At 38.8% G+C, this 21035-nt stretch overlaps 1 protein-coding gene across 3 annotated transcripts in view; it reads right to left on the bottom strand.

Annotated features, from left to right (window-relative positions):
- Window positions 1–1688: 1688 nt before the first annotated feature.
- The window catches only part of ibtk (inhibitor of Bruton agammaglobulinemia tyrosine kinase), a 53620-nt gene continuing 34273 nt past the window's right edge, over window positions 1689–21035 (bottom strand). The window contains exons 21-29 of one of the 3 annotated variants that reach the window (XM_057834352.1): window positions 20584–20705; window positions 20353–20465; window positions 18984–19126; window positions 18793–18902; window positions 14329–14427; window positions 14055–14213; window positions 13272–13469; window positions 5583–5715; window positions 1689–2631 (exon numbers count right to left, since the gene is read on the bottom strand). In XM_057834352.1, the coding sequence (XP_057690335.1) occupies window positions 2506–2631; window positions 5583–5715; window positions 13272–13469; window positions 14055–14213; window positions 14329–14427; window positions 18793–18902; window positions 18984–19126; window positions 20353–20465; window positions 20584–20705 (1203 nt within the window). In that variant the 3' untranslated portion in view covers window positions 1689–2505. Of the gene's footprint in view, window positions 2632–5582; window positions 5716–13271; window positions 13470–14054; window positions 14214–14328; window positions 14428–17411; window positions 17499–18792; window positions 18903–18983; window positions 19130–20352; window positions 20466–20583; window positions 20706–21035 lie in introns of those variants that run through there. The other 2 variants (XM_057834350.1, XR_009063002.1) reach the window with 2 other exon arrangements.

The following is a 21035-nucleotide window of genomic DNA, read 5'->3' on the forward strand; positions in this document are numbered from 1 at the left end:
TCTAAAGTTTGGTCATTTTTCACCAAATCAGAGGGGGGAAATGATTTCAAATGTTTTGAACAATATCACTTCTTGAAAGAACATTTCTGACGAAAAAAAGCTTTAAGATTAAAAATACTCACTTTTTGCTTAAAATAAGAGTTAAGATTATCTTCAGATAGCTGTTTTTTTATTTCAAGAAATCTGAGTAAAATTTACTTGAAGCACTGGCAGATAATTTCACTTATTTCTCGTAGATTTACACTGAAAACAAGGGAATTTAACTCGTCAACAGCCAATCAAACGTGCGTTTGAGGGTGAAAAAATGGTGTCATTGTAAGTCTGAACATAATGAAAGCAATTCACTTAATAATGGCAGGATCAGTTCTATGCTTACAAAATATGTGAACACAATCTAAATGACCTCTATAACTGAACTCATTATATAATGCAAATAAGGTTGCCTAAAAGTTGGTGTGGGGACAATTTGAGCATCCTGAAAAGTTAGTGTTATGTTCCTAACGTCCCTATGCAAACCTACTCCATTGGTCCATTAACGCACTAGTATTGTTGTGTTAATGTAGTACATTAAGGACTACGAGATGTAAGTAGTACTATTGCTACGAGAAAAAAAAGTCGTATTATTACGTAGGGTAATGTAGCTGTAATCAGCTACGCATTTTATGTACATGTAAAGCTGAGAGCTACGACATTTAGCCTGGCTAATGAAATATTTCAAATAGATGTTTGTTATGGTTCTTCTTGGGTAACAAAATGTGAAGAAAAAAAAAATTTGTCATGATATGATGCAATTTTGCCGTGGCACGACATGTTGAGGCGACTCCGATGCAGCCCACCACCACAGCTTCAAAAAATCATAGGGGAAACCATGGGTTTTGAACATGTTGGTAACTGGAGTCTTCCTGATTGTATGGGGTGGACAGGTGTTTATATGTAGGTAACCGTCTCAAACATGTCAAAAAGTCAAGACTCAAAAAGTCTGCCTCTACTTCACTAATTCGTTGGACTTTTTAAAGGCGACCAATGGGTTTTTGAGGCTCACAATTCTCGCTATTAGACAAGTGTTCAAATACTTATTTGCAGAAGTATAATACAAATAAATTGTTAAAAAAATGAAAATTGAAAATTTCAAGCCCGCCCATCATTTCTAAGTGGGAGAACTTGCAAAATCACAGGGTGTTCACTTATTTTCATCACTGTATATCACAAGTTTGTCAATTAAAACATTTTGGCAGTTGATTTTGTTCCTTCTAAAAACTAGGTGCTTTTACTGTTCAGTACTTGAATGAGGGCACACTAGCCTTTCAGGAGATCCAGCCCTCTATGGCTCTTCCGTGGTGACAGGTCTGATTATACACTTTGATTCAGTATAACCTGCTATAGTGGTATGATGAAAAAAAATACTCCAGTTCATTACACACTAATGAGTAATTAATATTTCTCTCACAAGCACTCCCTCTCAGACGTCTGATGTGGGCTTCACCTGCAATTACAACCAATAAAATTGGTAAATTACCCCAATCTGTGTTTAGATCAGGGTCATCACAGTCAATTAGAATCTTAGATGTGCAAATTGTCAGTGGCATATGCAGGGCAGCCAACAGGTCAGGAGGCAAGCTATTTTTCTTTTTGTATTAGTTAAGCCGAGTTTCAGGAAAAAGGCTAGGAAATGATTAAGGACATTTAAAGATGTCACCGTTTTCACTCGGCTTGCCATTTAATTAATATCCCATTCAGAATAGGAATCATTGCACAAGTGAGATACTTTATTTCATGCCATATCTCATTAATAGAAAGAAAATCCAATCACAAACTTCCTAGTTGTCTGAGGTACCGATAGAGGCTGAAGAAAAAAAAGAAGTAAATCAAAACAGAAAATCAATATTCTTAGAAGCTGCTGAATGCCAACTTTGATAACAGCACCTTGCAAACATGAGGCGTCAAATCCAGTTCCACATAATTCACCCTGCAAAGTCTATAAGTACCCAGAACACAAACAATGGATTAGACAAATAAAGAATTTTTGAATGACTCAATTTTTCTATCAATTGATACCAATGACATAATGACACTGTAAAATCAATTAGTTGAATGAGCAAGAAAGAGAATTGTCCATCAAAATTAAGCTACTGCCATTTTCTAGTTGGCACGCCAAACTTTCAAGATATTGGAGAACTTTAAATAATTAAACACACGTTCTGCAATGTGCAACCTGTGTGTCCTCCATTTGGTTTCTTTGGCAACATCACATTACAATAATATTGGGAAGTGTTAAAATAAGCCACATGAGCCTTTCACAAAAAAGCTCCAACCCTAAAACGCCTCAGTACATTTACTTAATGTGGACAACATTCACCCGTGACACATTAATAACACAATGCAGCATATGAGGAAAACTTGATGTAACACTGTGTAGAAAGTAGCATAGATTTCTAAACTATGAGCACATGATGTTAGCACATTGCCAAAAATCCTCTCACTTCACTGCAATGGCGTGGCAAGCAATCAGTGTTTGTTCCATATTGGAGCTGCCATGGGACCTGAAGAGGCCCTCTCCACCAAAATCAGCTCATCAGGGTTGTCGTGTGCCTTGTAATGGAATAGAAGGTCTTGAATAGCCCGTTCTTCAATCTAATCAGAAAGAAGGAAGCAAAAGTCAGGCAAATGAGACATATTTGAGGAAATTGTGGGCAGCGGAATCACACTCCTTCTGGGGGTGAAATGAAAAACTGCTGACACTTAAAGCTTGACGATCATACATGTTTGATAATGACAACCAGAAAGTCACTGGAGTGAAAAGAGGCTTTAGGAAGGTGCTGAAAGAAGGCTGGCAATAGAATAACTTGGAGAGGCTTTTTCCAGTTGTGTTCAGAAAATGGTATACCGCGGGGGGGGGAAGGGCGGCGATGTTGAGTGAACTCTTATGTCACAGTTCACTGCTATTTTGCAAATTTTTAAGATACAGCATGTTTCTCTATTTCCATTCATTTTATACGGTATACCTATGCAAGGATGTCTATGTACCTTCAGTCTAGTATTACATTGAGCTGCAGCATGTTGGAGAGCAGCACTGAGGTGTATTGAAAGCAATACGGCATTACTAATAGCAAATCGTCATTTCACTTGTACGTAATATATGGTTTGTTGCTCCCATTGAACAGAAAACAAATATCTGAGTACTATATTTTAGTATGTTAATGCTGTATGTCAAAGTTGAAGGTTTATAATCATCCCATCTGTGCTAACTTCGTTTAGCTATGGTGTTTTACATTGCACGTTAATATTCAGTATTAAGACTTTCATCAAAAGAAATTACTTGAGGCTTTGATGTAAAAAAAAAAAAAAAAAAAAAAAAGCAAATTTCAGTCTTTGTTTGTTTTGTTAGTTTTCAAGCAAACTTCAATAAAGTGTGACAAAGAACTCAAAAGCCAACACATTACCTTTTATTTGGTGGAATGTGGAAGCGAGAGCATGAGAAGAAACACTAGGGAATACTTCAGAAGGCATGTTTGTGTACACGGCTCAAAAAAATAAAAAGGAACACTTTTAATCAGAGTATAGCAACCTATTAGTCAAACCACTTGGATATTGATCTGGTCAGTTAAGTAACAGAGGTGGTTGTTAATCAGTTTCAGCTGCTTTGTTGTTAATGAAATCAACAAGTTCACCAGAGGGGTAACAATGTGACAGGACCCCAAAAAGGAATGGTTTTCCAGGTTGAGGCCACTGACACTTTTCCCCCTCCTCATTTCCTTGGTTGAATTTTACTGAATGCTTTTCTACTGCTGTAGGTTTTCATTTGGCTTGGATCAACATCTCTGTTTATAGCATGGATCAGTACCTGGATGCTACAGAGGTTGCACAAGTAGTCCAATTCCGCCAGGGTGGCACATCAATATGTGCCGTTGTAAGAAGGTTTACTGCGTCGTCCAGAAAAGAGCATGCAGGAGATCCCAGGAGAACAGTAGTTACTCCAGGAGAGCTGGACAGGGCCGAACGTCCTAAAAGTCTCAGCAGGATTGGGATCTACTCCTTTGTGCAAGGGGGAACAGGATGAGCACTGCCACAGACCTACAAAATGACCTCCAGCAGTTCACTGGTGTGAATGTTTCTGACCAAACAATCAGAAACCGGCTTCACGAGGGTAACCTGAAGGCCAGACGTTCGCAGTGGGTCCTGTGCTCACTGCCCAGCACCGCAGAGTTTCATTAGCATTTGGCATAGACCACCAGAGTTGGCAACTACGCCACTGCCACCTTGTGCTCTTCACCGATGAGAGCAGGTTCAACCTGAACACATGTGACGGAAGTGAAAGGGTCTGGAGATGCTGTGGATAATGTTATGCAGCCTGCAACATCATTCAGCTTGACCGGTTTTGTGGTGGGTCAGTTATGGTCTTGGGAGGCAAATCCCTGGAAGGACGCACAGTTCTCTAATGTTAGATAATGGCACTCTGATTTCTATCAGGTATCGGGATGAAATCCTAGGATCCAGTGTCAGAACCTACGCTGGTGCAGTGGGACCTGGGTTCCTCATAGTCCACAAAAATGCCCAACCTCACGTGGCTCTATGATGGGTGGACAAACCGGTTCTCAAGGGCTGTAGTGGGTCCTGGTCTTTGATCCAACTGATCCAGCACAGACAGTTTACCAATGAGGTTTCTGCTGAAACAAGAAGCACCTGAGTGCAATCAACTGATTGCGCTAGCAAGACACCATATTGGTTAAAAGGTTTTTTCTTGAAGGGTTGGAACGGAAACCCGCACCCATTGCCACCCTTTTTGGAATACTTTACCCACCTCTGGGCTAGAGTATGCAAGCAATTCCTAGAGGATAAAGGAACTGATACCGTTGACTCGCCCCCCACTTTCACCTGACCTAAACCCACTAGAACACCTCTGGGACATTATGTTACTACCATGTGGCGCAGCTAGGTTGCTTCTCAGACTGTCCAGGAGCTCAGTGATGCTCTGGTCCATATCTGGGAGGAGATCCCCCACGACACCATCCGCCGCCTCATTAGGAGCATGCCCCAACGTAGTCTAGCATGCGTACAAGCACGTGAGGGCCACACAACGTGTCTTTGATTCCCCTACCCCAGTATAGAGTATTCATTTTAATTTCCAACAAATTATGTGTCATCCTTTTGTTACTGAGAAATAACCTACTCTTTATCAGGAAAGACATTCAAGATAATTTTTATCCAAGTTAAGATCTGATGTGTTTTCAAAGTATTCGTCTAATTTTTTTGAGCAATGTATATATAGTGAGAAAAATCGTGAATGAGAGCTATTTTTAAAAAATTTAAGTATAGAGTTTTTTTCATTGCACTTGGGTCTGTAATGCATTACCCGTGATAAATGGAGGTTCATTGCACATTTTTGATGACAACCAGAAAGCCATTGGGGGAAAGGGATGTCAGACAAGTGATGAACGAAGGCTGGCTTAAATAAAATTAAAAACCTTTTTTCCAACCAAGTCAGAATATCGTCTGCTACAGAGGGAACGGGAGACGATGGCTGCTGTATGTCATGGCACGTGTGCGTCTGCGTCAGTCAAAAAGCACTACCACACACAGACAACCTGAATGAGCGCCAGCGGTTTCTCTCGGCTGCGGATTAGCGCTGCTTCCTGCTGTCGCTCCTCTTCCACGATGGAAGCAAAGGTCACCAAAGGGGGGAGGGGAGGGCTTCCCGCTGCTGCCATCATCCAAGGCCTAAGGGGAGACAGGTAAGGTGGGAGGAAAGAGAGTGGATGCATGAGGGGCTGTAATGTCTCAGTATGAGGACAAAAGGTTGCATGAACTACCACTGACAAGCTTCTGTGTGAATAGCTGCCTCTCCACATGGCTTGAATACATCCGTAATGCCTTTGTGCAACCAGTCTGGATTGCATGAACCTCAGTTCCAGTAAAATTAAGACAATGTTGAGCTTTAAATTATGATCTCACAATCTTGGATTTAGATGAAACAGCAGTCATACATCACTGCATTTCAATCAAGGCAACCAATAACTATTTTGTAGGCCAGAAAATGTTTCATGGCTATAGTTCAGTTGTCTGTTTTGTTACTGTTTCTTACATTTTCTTGACATGTGAAGTCTAATTAAAACACTGACATCAGAAAAAATATTCCAGTGGATACTTCACAGAATAAGGGACAAAGTTCTGATGTCAATAGTGCCTCGCTTATTTTTCAGGCATATGGTATTCTACAACACATTCTGGTAAGATTTGTGAAACTACAGTGGGAAGAACAAGTATTTGATACACGGTCAATGGGAAAACCCATTGGCAGTGTATCAAATACTTGTTCTCCCCACTGTATATAATTCTTACACAACTTAGTATAAACTTTTTTTTTGCATCATGGCTCTCTCAAACGGCTGGAAATGGGACTGTCTCTTTAAGAAACTCATCCCCCTATCTTTCTTTGTCCTTACTCAAGCTCTCCAGTTTAGTTTCATTTCACAGTTAAACCATTTTTGAGGAAGCACGTCGTCCTATGAAAGTGTGAAAAGATGAAACTCTCCTTTGCATCAAAAAATACATTTTATAAATACAGTGCCTTGCAAAAGTATTCGGCCCCCTTGAACCTTGCAACCTTTCGCCACATTTCAGGCTTCAAACATAAAGATATAAAATTTTAATTTTTTGTCAATAATCAACAACAAGTGGGACACAATCGTGAAGTGGAACAACATTTATTGGATAATTTAAACTTTTTTAACAAATAAAAAACTGAAAAGTGGGGCGTGCAATATTATTCGGCCCCCTTGCGTTAATACTTTGTAGCGCCACCTTTTGCTCCAAGTACAGCTGCAAGTCGCTTGGGGTATGTTTCTATCAGTTTTGCACATCGAGAGACTGACATTCTTGCCCATTCTTCCTTGCAAAACAGCTCGAGCTCAGTGAGGTTGGATGGAGAGTGTTTGTGAACAGCAGTCTTCAGCTCTTTCCACAGATTCTCAATTGGATTCAGGTCTGGACTTTGACTTGGCCATTCTAACACCTGGATATGTTTATTTTTGAACCATTCCATTGTAGATTTGGCTTTATGTTTTGGATCATTGTCCTGTTGGAAGATAAATCTCCGTCCCAGTCTCAGGTCTTGTGCAGATACCAACAGGTTTTCTTCCAGAATGTTCCTGTATTTGGCTGCATCCATCTTCCCGTCAATTTTAACCATCTTCCCTGTCCCTGCTGAAGAAAAGCAGGCCCAAACCATGATGCTGCCACCACCATGTTTGACAGTGGGGATGGTGTGTTCAGGGTGATGAGCTGTGTTGCTTTTACGCCAAACATATCGTTTTGCATTGTGGCCAAAAAGTTCAATTTTGGTTTCATCTGACCAGAGCACCTTCTTCCACATGTTTGGTGTGTCTCCCAGGTGGCTTGTGGCAAACTTTAAAGGAGACTTTTTATGGATATCTTTGAGAAATGGCTTTCTTCTTGCCACTCTTCCATAAAGGCCAGATTTGTGCAGTGTACGACTGATTGTTGTCCTATGGACAGACTCTCCCACCTCAGCTGTAGATCTCTGCAGTTCATCCAGAGTGATCATGGGCCTCATGGCTGCATCTCTGATCAGTTTTCTCCTTGTTTGAGAAGAAAGTTTGGAAGGATGGCCGGGTCTTGGTAGATTTGCAGTGGTCTGATGCTCCTTCCATTTCAATATGATGGCTTGCACAGTGCTCCTTGAGATGTTTAAAGCTTGGGAAATCTTTTTGTATCCAAATCCGGCTTTAAACTTCTCTTGTTCCATTTCACGATTGTGTCCCACTTGTTGATGATTCTTGACAAAAAAATTACATTTCATATCTTTATGTTTGAAGCCTGAAATGTGGCGAAAGAATGCAAGATTCAAGGGGGCCGAATACTTTTGCAAGGCACTGTACATAAATTATTCAATTAAAAAAGCGTCCATGAGCGTTTCTTGTTTTCTTCCCAAGTGCTAAGTGTTAGCATAAGCTGTAGCATTATATGCAAAATTGTCTTGATGGGGAGAGGAGGCGACCATTGGGGCACACGTCAGAGCAGAGGAGGTGGTAGGGGAAAGAGGCAGAGGTAGGTACCACCGAGCGTTTCAGCTGCTCCTACCGGCAGACATGAGACATTCGACAAGTTCTCATACATAGGTGTGATTAACAAACACTTCAACTGTGTTTTTAACCAGGCAATGACCATATAGCATGATTAAAATAGACGCAACCCCCCAATTAAGGCGAAACAATGATGGTTGGACATTTTGGCTGCCACCAATTGCTTCTACCAAGGGATGCTGCACTCGTTCCGACGAAGATCAATCAGATGCTTAATGCCAGAACAGAAGAACAGTTTAAGGCTAGCCATGGGTGGTTAAACAGATTGCCACAGTGTGCTGCAACAAAGTTGTTACGCTACAGTTAATGCTGACAGCAGAGTTCATTAAATCCTATGGTAAATGTTAAGAAAACTTTGTCCACTGCAAGCTTAAAAGTCAAAGTAAAGCTGATTTTATTTTTTTCTTCTTTGTAAATGTAGTGGCTTGATCAATAGTTATTTTGTGGGTATTTTGTGTGCTTTTATGATTTCAGAGTCTCAGAGAACATGAGTAGGCCTTAATGTCTGGCTTCCCTGACTAGCTGCTGAATAGAATGAGCAGGATGCAACTCAGCATGTTGATGTATTGTTAACTTGTTTATTAAAAATATTTTTGTTAAATCGAATGTTTGTGTCAAACATCTATGTAAATATATCTAATTAAGACATGGGTACCTGCAGCTTTTAAGTTTATAATCAGGGGTGGCATATATATGGATTTTTTTTTTTTTTTTTTTTTTTTTTAACTTTTGTGTAATTTGGGCTCAGTGGCTTATAGTAGGGCATGCTATTTCACACTTTAAAATGTTTAAATGGCCAAATAATTGTAATCATCATTTTGGTCATAAATCTGCCATAGCGCAGCCCTAAATATCCCCCTACCCCACAAAATCTAAACAAGTGAATTCACAAATGACAAACATGTAGCGATAACTCCTCTATAATACTACTCAAACATACAGTACATTTCACACATATATCAGACAAATCTAAACAAGTTCAAACTGACTTTTACAACCCATGTTGCATGAACATAGCACAAAGTGAGCCTTAACAATGACCTAAAATGAACTAAAAAGGATTTATTGAGCAGTGAACAGATTTTTTTTTTTTTAATCCCTCACTATACGTACTATCATATGTAGACCACAGAAAGCAAGTTGTATTAAAAAAATAAATACATAAATAAACAAGAGTTATGATTCTGAGATTAGAAATGCATCTGAAGGAAAGAGTGTTCCAAAGAGTAGAAAGCAACATGTACGAGGCTGGTGCTGCCATTTCTAGACTCTTCAGCTTAATACCAAGACGAGACAGATTCCTGCTCCCTCTTCTGTATGATATAGTGTGACATGAGGGCTGCCCTTATCATTTCTTATTAGCATCACCGCCCTTACTAGAGACTTACACAGCTGTTTAACATCTGGAGGAATCTTCGAAAATCTGCTGCAGGGTAAAACATACAGCACAAGTATAATAGCAGAGATGCAAGTTTCCAGACTAGCAGGAACTAAGAAAAAAAAACAACCTATTATTTCCAAGGCTGTCACTATCGAATATTTTTTCAAAACGATTATTCTGTCAATTAATCGAATAATCGGATTAAAAAAAAAAAAAAAAAAGAATTAGAATATTATTGCAAAGTCATTTTTACAGATAAATAACAGGTTATTATTCATTTGGTATTGTGTAAAGCTTACACAAAACTAAATAAAAATCATTTGCGTAAAATCACAAGACTGATTGATGCACTTGTCGAGATTTTTAAAACTAACAACCACTTCTTTGGTATTGGTTAATGTGCAACACACAAGGCTATTAGATTGCTATACAGCAGGGCTGCTTATTATGTCGATTGCGATCTACCGGTCGATCGCAACGCTAGTGTGGGTAGATCGCAGCATCAAAAAACTAATTAAAAAAAAAATGTACATAGTTAATTTTGTGTGAGTAACACATGTAGTTGTGCAACACCCACCCCACACTCCTGCTGTTAAGGTAGATCTCAAGAGGTTGTCTCCTTGAAAAGTAGATCTTGGAGCAAAAAACAATGAGCACACCTTCTATACAGTAAGCTCTTGGAACTGGTTATGATTCAACTATGTTTCAACTACATGTTATACATACCACTGTTCAAATAGCACAGTATTTTCATCATAGAGAATATTGAACTTTTTTTCTCCACAAAAATCAATTCTGAATAAATTACTGGTTCTTTCTTTAACATGGCAGAAACTAGTGAAAAATGTTATTTTCTGCGAAGTAACGGCAGACGCTTGCAAATCCTATTTTTTTAAAATAAATACAGAACATAATAGGTCTGCTTTGATCAATGATGATAGAATCCAGAGGATATTCATCTCTGAGGCTGATATTAGAGTGTGAAAAATTACTCAAATAATCGATTACCAATATAGTTGTTGATTACTTTCATTGATCAGTTGTTTATTAATCGATTATTTATAATACCTCTAGTTTTCTCATTACAGGGTCATAGGCTTTCGTAAAAAATAAATATGACATGCTTGAGTTTTATGTGTGTACATGAACAGTTTGTGTTATAAATAAAATAAATAAATAAGCATTTTTGACAAAGTTACCATGATTCAGTGTCAGGTCAGGTCGACCTTGCTGACCAGGTCAATTCGAACTGGCCATCCTACATCCACCACAATTCAGTTAAGTAAGCAGTTTTTCCGGTGTCATACCACCTTACTAAGAAAAAATAAACAAAATTTAATAGAGCAAGCTGCGGCATTACTTAAGTATTCTAATGATATCATTACTGTTTGTGTTAAGACAAAATGAATAATTTGCATTCTGGTGTCGATTTTTTATTCAATTGATCATGTGGTCCACACAGGTGGAGAGCTGCCTTTTCAATTCATTTCTGCTGTCTGACATTTTAGGCAGGTGAGTATGGAACCCCAAAAGGGTCTAAATAAATAAAAACAAAACGTTGAAATAAATACCCTTGATGAATAGACACATTGTGTAATATGGCCCTTAAATTGTAAAATAAGGTAATGTTATGAAAGATTCTACAAGATAAAAGGCTTGTTTTGCATTGTTATTATTTCATAATGCCTTTTTCCAAAGTAGCTTTTTTATTTCACAATGTCGTTTTGCAGCACAATCAAATTTTATAACATAAGCAAATAAGACAACTTATATTCAGTCTTGGTTACTCAATAACATTTTTTATGTGTATTGACCAGCGTTTTGTGAGCCCGGGGGGGGGGGGGGGGGGGGGGGGTAATTTTTTTTTTTAAAGATGATAAATGATAATACCAACAGTTGTCTTCTCATGTTAGTAACATTGTTTCACTACAACTAAAAATGACTACTTTAAATTGTTTCTTAAAATATAGAAACATTTTTCTTGAATGCTGATCAGTGCTAGCGTTTTCCTAACCTAATAAATGCATTATATAAACACTAGTAGCAGCTGATCAAAAAAAAAAAAAAAAAAAAAAAAAAAAACACATTAAAATAATGGAACCACTTATAGGTTAACATGTTTCCAGTTTCTGAAATGGGCCAAACCCTAAATTGAAGTATGGTAGATGAATAAAGCTTTAAATATTCAATGAATGTGGCCTGTTTACAGTTTTACGGACAGCAATATTCCTGTTATCAGACTACCAAAAGTCACCAGCCGTATGAAAAATACCAACTGTAATCAGAAAAAAAATCATGTTCCAAGGATCAATAGATACTGGCCCATGATACGTAGTTTCCAAGTTTTGACGTTCGGCTCACGAATGACGACGAAGAAGAACAACAACTACTACCTGAGTGGTACCTTGACAGGCCTTCAACCTGTAAAAAAATGGCACTGAGGAAACAGAACAGTGGCATAGCAGAGGCTTGGAGTTCAGTTTAAAAAGGCATTGAAGTCCATTTCCAATATTTAACAGTTTTATGCCCAAGAAGATAAAAATGGAAGTGTGCCCGGGTTGAAGGATATCTAGTTTTTTTTTTTTTTTGTATTTGACTGAAATCGCTTTTGCACGTGAATACTCTCTGCAAGTATGTGCGCTCTTCATTTTTCCTCCACGCCCACTAGTACCAGGAGTATCAAGGTGGCAGGTAATCTGTCTCGAGTTGAACCTTTCCTTGTTCTAAACTAAGCTGCACCAAGCATACACAAAATAAATAAATCAGTATTTAAATGTATACATGCAATTTGCTGTGGTTTATTACAATTTTTTTGTTGCACGACCAGTTCCTGTCTTTGTCACTTTTTCATTTCCCGACCTCCACCCCGTGCCGCTGTTCATCGTCTAGCTGGACTCACTGGTGAAAGTTGGCCTACTCGCCTGGTACTTGATCGACATTTTTGTTTCCCCTATCTCCTGTGCTTTGTCTCCCGACGTCTGCAATACGATGATGACCACTAGCCTTGATGCACCTTGTGAGTGTGTAGGCATCAAGTGAGTGATTGTTTAAGTAGAAATAAGGAATATCTAAGCGTTTTAGAACCAGAAAGTCCTGGCAAAAGCTTGCCTCCTGAATGAAATATGACTGTCTTGCACGGTACCCAGCTGAAGTGGAAATGTAAATGAGTGAATATTTTATTACGTATAATTGTTAAACAGTGAAGCTTGGTGTCAGTGAGGAACAATTGTAGTAGTAAAGGCGTCAAGTCACTACATCACACGCATTGCCAATGCCCAGAACCTGTCCACGACAACACACACTTTACCGACAGCCAATCAGAGCTAGAAGTTGAAAATTAAATACTAAATATTCAAACTGGATACAGTGACATATTAATGAGCATCAAACTTTTGCAGAAACTCAAGCCAAGGGGAGCAACTAAAATAGCTTATAAATGGCATGCTGTGCATTTTCTAAGCAAATTGCTGTGCAAACCTGGTAAAATGGAATTCAAAGTTATGAAAAACTATGTTTAATTTACAAAAAGAAAAAGAAAGAAACACGTAGGTTGCCACTTTAAGATTTATGCCTAAATAACAGTGATCACAAATTTAGGAAATAATTCAGGCCAAGTGAAGGGAGGCACACAGTGTAATTGGATACTTTCCACACACACCTGATCTATTTCGTGTCTGCAACAATGGTTGGGAGTTACAGGTTAGACAAGCACAGTATCTTGTGCAAAACAGTGTTTTATGACAACTGTGCCTCCTAGTGATAGCAGGACACACTACATGTAATTAACTTACCCAGGTTTCTCCAGCTCACTGCCCTCAGCACACTTGAATGTCACTTTCCTGCTAACAGGTTTAACACTGACAGGGGATGCTTGAGCTATGTGGCTCTTCTGAGTTCCAGTCTGACCCGCTCTGATGAGTAAGTTCTCCTCCTCCTTCATCAGTTCCCGAAAAGAGAATGAGGAGGGTGGAGACTGTAAGGCTGTTGCCCTGATAGAAATGGATAGACAAGAAAACAAACACATATAGTCCATCTTTTGACAAATTCCAAGACAGAGTTACCTAAACACTGTATATCTTTATACAATTCCATATTTTTTAAAGAATGAAAATGTATTTTAATTTACTTTTTTTTTTTTTTTTTTTTTTTTTCTTAAATCAATTTAACCATTAACTACCTAGTTGAGGCAATTCAGGACAGATTCTTATTTGCCCTGTCTACCTAGCTTAACACAACAGAGTGAAAGTGAATGCCAGCAACTGGCGGGGGGTTTGGGCAGTTCGAGTGAAGCGCTTAAATTCAGTCCAACATTGTTGTTTGGCATAAGGTTGCTAGAAGATGTTAAAAGCAAGCTTGTACTGCTTTCGCCTGAGCATAACAACAGTTGCGTTCTTAAGCAATCAATCATGGATAGGTTGAAAAATAAAAATTTAAAAAATACGACCACGTGTAAAACAAATACGAATATGAAAATTATAACATGAAAACTGTTCCACACAAACCAACACAATGGCATGGACATGAGGATATTTTCTTACGCCCTAGTTATCCTTCTCATCCTGGAACACACTCACCAGGTCTTCCCACTGCTGTTCTTGGATGGCGTGTCTGTGGGGGTGGGTTTGGATGGCGTGGACTCCACACTGTTCTCCTTACTGGCCAAAGACAACTTCTTCCTTTGCTTCTGGGATAATTTAGTCGGAACAGGAGAATGTTTGCAGAGGGAGAGAACACTGAAGGCAAGCAGAAAGATACGTAAAGTGAGTGAGGATACCAAAAATGTGTATGCTGTAAATAGTCTAGGCAAACAAAAGTCTCAGTCAGTATGAATGGATTGCGACATTTTACCTTGTTGGGCTTTTTGGAGCAGCTCTGAGGGTCTGCATAGAATTGGCTTCCATGTCCATGATAGCTCTAAAATCCAAGACAGGAGGTGGATGGGAAGGTCTACAAATTGGAAAAACATGCAGTAACATCACAAGACTTGTATTAATATATCAACTGTGCCATCTGCACATGTTATATGAAAACAAAAAAGAAAAATAGGTGCTTATCGACTGACTCTTCTGTATAAAAGCTTGAAGTGGCCTTTTTAAATCATGGCTAATAACTGATTGTCATTTGCAATATCTATGTGTGGACAAAAACATTGAAACACACCAAGACTTGATGAATTATTTGCTAAGCGGGTCAAACCATATCAAGGTTTAATAACCTCCAGGCTTCAACAGTGGCTATCGTCACATGCCAGTCACTAAAACATTCATAAATCGGCATACTGGCAGTAACCTTTGTAACGCATAACCATGTAACAGGGTTCCCCTAGGATTTTTACATTCAAATTTAAGACTTTTTAAGACCTTTTCAAGACCAAATCCAATGAAACTGAAGACCACTCTCGCACGTATTCTGGCATACATTTATGAAATAATGCAAAAGAATCGGTCAGAATAACTAATAACTGCGTAAGACAGGGACAAGTAACAATGACTTTCAGAAAGGGGCCAGATCAAACTTAATAATGTAGGCAGTCATGTTGCTCCCACATGTGAAAGTAGTTGTGATCTCTCAATCGGGGAACATGACTTTGAAGAGCTCACTCATATAGTCATTTGAAGGATACGAGTGGTGGTCCGATATTGTCGCCACAAACAGCTCGCATGTTACCTGGCTGAGAGGGCTCGGTGTTAGCGTTAGCATTAGCATTTAGCGTGGTGAGTGTCGTCTTAAACTCTTGGAAAACATTTTACAGTTTGTTGTGTCCAGGTGAGTTTGATTATTTGAAAATAATGTGCTCTTTTCCTGCTAAGTGTGTATCATCATGAAGATGGTGATGTCCTTGTAGACTAGGAGTGGGAACCTCAGGGCACCTCACGATACGATTTGATTCACGATACAAGGCTCACGATAACGATTATCTCACGATATCACGATACAGCGATTATCGATATATTGGTCAGAAATTGGATACATGATATTCTACGATACAACTGTTGAAACGGAAAAAAAAGATTTCAAAATAGAAAAAAATACTGTTTAAGTCATTTATTAAACAGTGACACCTTTTCTGTGCAACATTGCTGTAAAATATAGATCTACTGCAAATTGTGCACCTGCACATACAGTGCCTTGCAAAAGTATTCGGCCCCCTTGAATCTGGCAACCTTTCGCCACATTTCAGGCTTCAAACAAAGATATGAAATTTAATTTTTTTGTTAAGAATCAACAACAAGTGGGACACAATCGTGAAGTGGAACAACATTTATTGGATAATTTAAACTTTTTTAACAAATAAAAAACTGAAAAGTAGGGCGTGCAATATTATTCGGCCCCTATACTTTCAGTGCAGCAAACTCACTCCAGAAGTTCAGTGAGGATCTCTGAATGATCCAATGTTGTCCTAAATGACCGATGATGATAAATAGAATCCGCCTGTGTGTAATCAAGTCTCCGTATAAATGCACCTGCTCTGTGATAGTCTCAGGGTTCTGTTTAAAGTGCAGAGAGCATTATGAAAACCAAGGAACACACCAGGAAGGTCCGAGATACTGTTGTGGAGAAGTTTAAAGCCGGATTTGGATACAAAAAGATTTCCCAAGCTTTAAACATCTCAAGGAGCACTGTGCAAGCCATCATATCGAAATGGAAGGAGCATCAGACCACTGCAAATCTGCCAAGACCCGGCCGTCTTTCCAAACTTTCTTCTCAAACGAGGAGAAAGCTGATCAGAGATGCAGCCAAGAGGCCCATGATCACTCTGGATGAACTGCAGAGATCTACAGCTGAGGTGGGAGAGTCTGTCCATAGGACAACAATCAGTCGCACACTGCACAAATCTGGCCTTTATGGAAGAGTGGCAAGAAGAAAGCCATTTCTCAAAGATATCCATAAAAAAATCTCATTTAAAGTTTGCCACAAGCCACCTGGGAGACACACCAAACATGCGGAAGAAGGTGCTCTGGTCAGATGAAACCAAAATTGAACTTTTTGGCCACAATGCAAAACGATATGGTTGGCGTAAAAGCAACACAGCTCATCACCCTGAACACACCATCCCCACTGTCAAACATGGTGGTGGCAGCATCATGGTTTGGGCCTGCTTTTCTTCAGCAAGGACAGGGAAGATGGTTAAAATTGACGGGAAGATGGATGCAGCCAAATACAGGAACATTCTGGAAGAAAACCTGTTGGTATCTGCACAAGACCTGAGACTGGGACGGAGATTTTATCTTCCAACAGGACAATGATCCAAAACATAAAGCCAAATCTACAACGGAATGGTTCAAAAATAACTGTATCCAGGTGTTAGAATGGCCAAGTCAAAGTTCCAGACCTGAATCCAATCGAGAATCTGTGGAAAGAGCTGAAGACTGATGTTCACAAACACTCTCCATCCAACCTCACTGAGCTTGAGCTGTTTTGCAAGGAAGAATGGGCAAGAATGTCAGTCTCTCGATGTGCAAAACTGATAGAAACATACCCCAAGCGACTTGCAGCTGTAATTGGAGCAAAAGGTGGCGCTACAAAGTATTAATGCAAGGGAGCCGAATAATATTGCACGCCCCACTTTTCAGTTTTTTATTTGTTAAAAAAGTTTAAATTATCCAATAAATTTTGTTCCACTTCACGATTGTGTCCCACTTGTTGTTGATTCTTGACAAAAAAATCAAAATTTTATATCTTTATGTTTGACGCCTGAAATGTGGCGGAAGGTTGCAAGGGGGCCGAATACTATTGCAAGGCACTGTATAGACGAAACAAACCACAACCACTGATATCTCTTGAATGGATCATGATGAATAGCACCCTTAATTTCTTTACAGTTTTAAATCTTAAAAAAAAAAAAAAAAACTGTGCTGTAGGTGTCAGTCAGCAGTTGAGCTTGGAGTGGGGCAATTATAAAATTGGTGGGTCTTTTCTTTGTATATGACCTTTGTTGCCAAAAGCGTTGGTTTGAGCACTTCCACTATCTGCTTCAGCATTTGAGATGTCAGACTTGGTCAGTCAGTCTTCCTCACCTTAAAAACAACAAAATAAAACAAAAAATATTAGCTACTTCATAGCTTTTGAGTTGAAATCCTGATTTTTTTTTGTGTGTGTGTTGGAAGTATTGAATTTAAAAAAATATGAATTTAATGTATCGAAATTAAAAATGCAATAATTACCTATTTTTAATATGTAGGCTACATTAATTATCATGCACATCACTTTATATACAATATCTTGGAACCTATTCAAACTATTTTTATAGCTTATTGTATCAAAATGGCAGTAATAACAGTTTGTGTAGTAAACTAGATGGAAAGTGGTTCTCAAATAATATCAAATAAATCGGTAAATTCATGTGGGCTTGTTCGATATTCATTTTCATCCAGTTTAGGGTCCTGGTTTATTTTATATCATTCAACATCAAATGTCATCAAAATAATACATGTAAATTAAAAATCAATTACATTGCAAAACTTTCTTACCTCAAGTGATGAAAGCGAAGCAGTGAAGAAATTCGGTGTGCACTTCGTCACCAACTCCCAGTGAACCTTATTTTTGCTAGACAATTCTTGCATACAGCAAAGTCCTTGTTTACCTTACTTCCTTTCTTGTTGGTGAAAAATCTAAAGTGTGTCCCCATGTGTGATTTGTAGCAATATTTTTCTCCTTTTTTCCTCCACCGTTCTCACGAAGCTTTTTTATTTTTTTCAACCCACTTGGAATTTCCACTCTTCTTCTCTAGACGACTTGTGCGCACTTTACCTTCACCGCCACTCCCGTGCGCCCCTAGTGGACCGCCAAGGAATTGCTCAGCAAACATTGAGCAGTTTACAGCATCCATACTCCATTGTATGGCCAATATGTTAAATAAAAGTTTCGATACTTGGCGGGAGCATATCGATAACCGATTGGGTTGCAAAATATCGCGATATATCGCTGTATCGAGATATTGTCACACTCTTATTGTAGACACTACAATTATGTGCTCGTCTGTCAATGTTCATTCGAAATTGTTGGATACCCTTTATTTATTTATTCAAGGACTAAAACTTTGAACGTTATAGACTAAAACATTGTGAGTAGCTGTTGACTGAAACTAGACGAAGACCAACACATTTTGAATTGACTAAAATATGATTACAACTAATAAGCATCCTCGTCCAAAAGACTAAGACGAAGACAAAAACAACAGTGTCCAGCACTGGCCAGGTGCATCATCACCCCCCAGAGTGCATTGCATGCATAAAACATGGCGCCCTCCGTAGGTCATTAAGTCCGAGGTTCCCTTCAAAAACGAACAAGATTCGGTAATGTCCATCTTACCTGTTGAGGCTCTTCGGGATATCTTTTGGACCAGATGTGGGGGGAGCTGGGAGGCCATTCCTTGAGCTATTGGGTGGGGTTATTATCTTCTGATAAATGACCTTCTCCTCCTGTGACAAATAAAATTAATAATTTTCGTTTTAGTTTTGTACCTTGTGTGACCATTACAGTATTCATACTCCAACACTAACCACAGCCTTGTCATGAAAGATTGGTGACTGCATGTCTCTAGGGCTGCCCTGCTCCATGCAGCTACCCTCCGAGTCTGATGTGAGCAGTTCCTGTAGTGACTCTGTGGAGGTACCTTTTCCTGTCTTTATCAGGCAAGGAGAAACTGCTGAGAAAGAAAGTGCCAGTTAGTACACTATAATTTTGACATTTAGAAGCGCCTTTTAAAAAAAGCCAACATACAAGAAGTACTTAGATTTGTGTGGCTTGTGATCGTTGTTTCTTTCGTCAACAATGCCAATAACGAAAATATTTCGTCGACGAGCTATTTTTATCATGACAGTGAAGAGACTAACGTGCTAAAAATATGTCTTGGTAGACAAACATAATGAGACGAATGTCAGTTTTGGTTTGCCAAGACGAGAACAATAACAAAGTGTGACATAATTTCCGTCATATGTTCACAATGTGTGGTATTTATTGTATGTGTAGTTAACCCACGCTGCATCGCAGCAGTGTTTGGTTGTGTCATTCATGTGACGAGCTGCCCCACCCACACACACTCAATGGTGCCTTGAAGCTCGGCTTCACTCCAGGCTTGCTTGTTTTGAAACACATGGTAAGATTTGCTTTATCCTGGCGAGAGAATATGCAATGTTGCTTTCGCCTTTAAAGATCTGTGCTGACTGATCATCACACACTAAATGTAACTCTTAGCGTTAGTGTAGCATTCGTATTCGTGTTAGCATTAGCTTAGAGAGTGTCCTCTTAAAGTTTACAGTGGTGGTGTCCAGGTTGGTATAATTAATTGAAAATAATGTACTGTTTTCTTGTTGAGTGTGCAATCATAGGAAGAAGTACTGCGTTTGGTGGTTCAGACAGAACTTGCTAGCAGTTTACATCTTTTTTTTTGTTTTGTTTTTTAAATGGTCGTAGTTTAAACAAACCTGGTCTTGATTTAGTGTTAGTAAGAACCTGGTTTTAATTATAATAGTTTGCATACATTTTTCAAAACGTTTGCTGTCGAAATTGGATAGCATTTTTTCATTCATTTTATTCTAAAACCTCTGAATTTTTGCAGGTAAAAACATCTCGAGTATTCGTTAACTAAAAATAAATGAAAACCGCTTGAGTATTTGTTGACGAAAACTAGACGAAGACTAAGACAGTTTGAAATGACTAAGTACTTTCGTCCATAAGACGAAGACGAAAATTAAAAGGGCTGCAAAAAATAACATTGCTGGTGACGATTGTGTATTTGTGCCTTGTATGTTAATATTATACAAAGATGACTGCGTATGTGTGGCATGTAGTTATATAATAATATTGCACAAAGATAGCACAAGGAACATTTTTCACGCTTCCATCATGTGAGTGAGTATGTAAGCATACCTGCAGCCGGGGGGCTTTGAATAATATCCGACAATGTGTAGCCTCCTGAGCTGTCAGAGCGTCGTCTTGGTTTCTTTTTCGCCTTCATCTTGGCTTTCCGTAACAGTACTTCCCTGAGATTAAAGGTTTCTGTTAACCAGTATCTTACATTTACGATCATTTATTTGTTTAAAGAACGATTCCAAGGACTTGTAAAAAGAGATAGTCATGAATATTTTATGTCTTAGTCACCTGCTGGATTGCCCTAGTTCTGATTCCAGTTTGGGACTGAAGGCAAAGTCCTCATCATCAAACAGACTAAGATCTGGGGCGTCAGGATATGGAGTGACAACCCTCCTTTGCATTGATGGGATCTGAAATTAAATGTCCAAATAAAAATAAAATAGCACCAAGTGTACTGTCACACCGAATCACCTAATTACCCAAGTTAAAAAAAATAAAAATTAAAAAAAAAAAACGTCATTATAGATTGCAAATGTCAAACATTAATGAATAATCAATCTGGACGGCAACAAAAAAAAAAAAAAAACATTTCAAGATGGAATTTATTTTAAATGATTAAGAAACATTTCCTGGGTAAAAGTGTCAAAATGTGATCAAAGCCAAGCACAAAACAGAAACAACAGTTTGACAAGTTTCTACTTTCAATTTAAAAATTGCCCCCCCCCCCCCCCCCCCCAAAG

Source organism: Corythoichthys intestinalis, chromosome 4, assembly GCF_030265065.1.
Source record: "Corythoichthys intestinalis isolate RoL2023-P3 chromosome 4, ASM3026506v1, whole genome shotgun sequence".
Lineage (NCBI taxonomy): Eukaryota > Metazoa > Chordata > Actinopteri > Syngnathiformes > Syngnathidae > Corythoichthys > Corythoichthys intestinalis.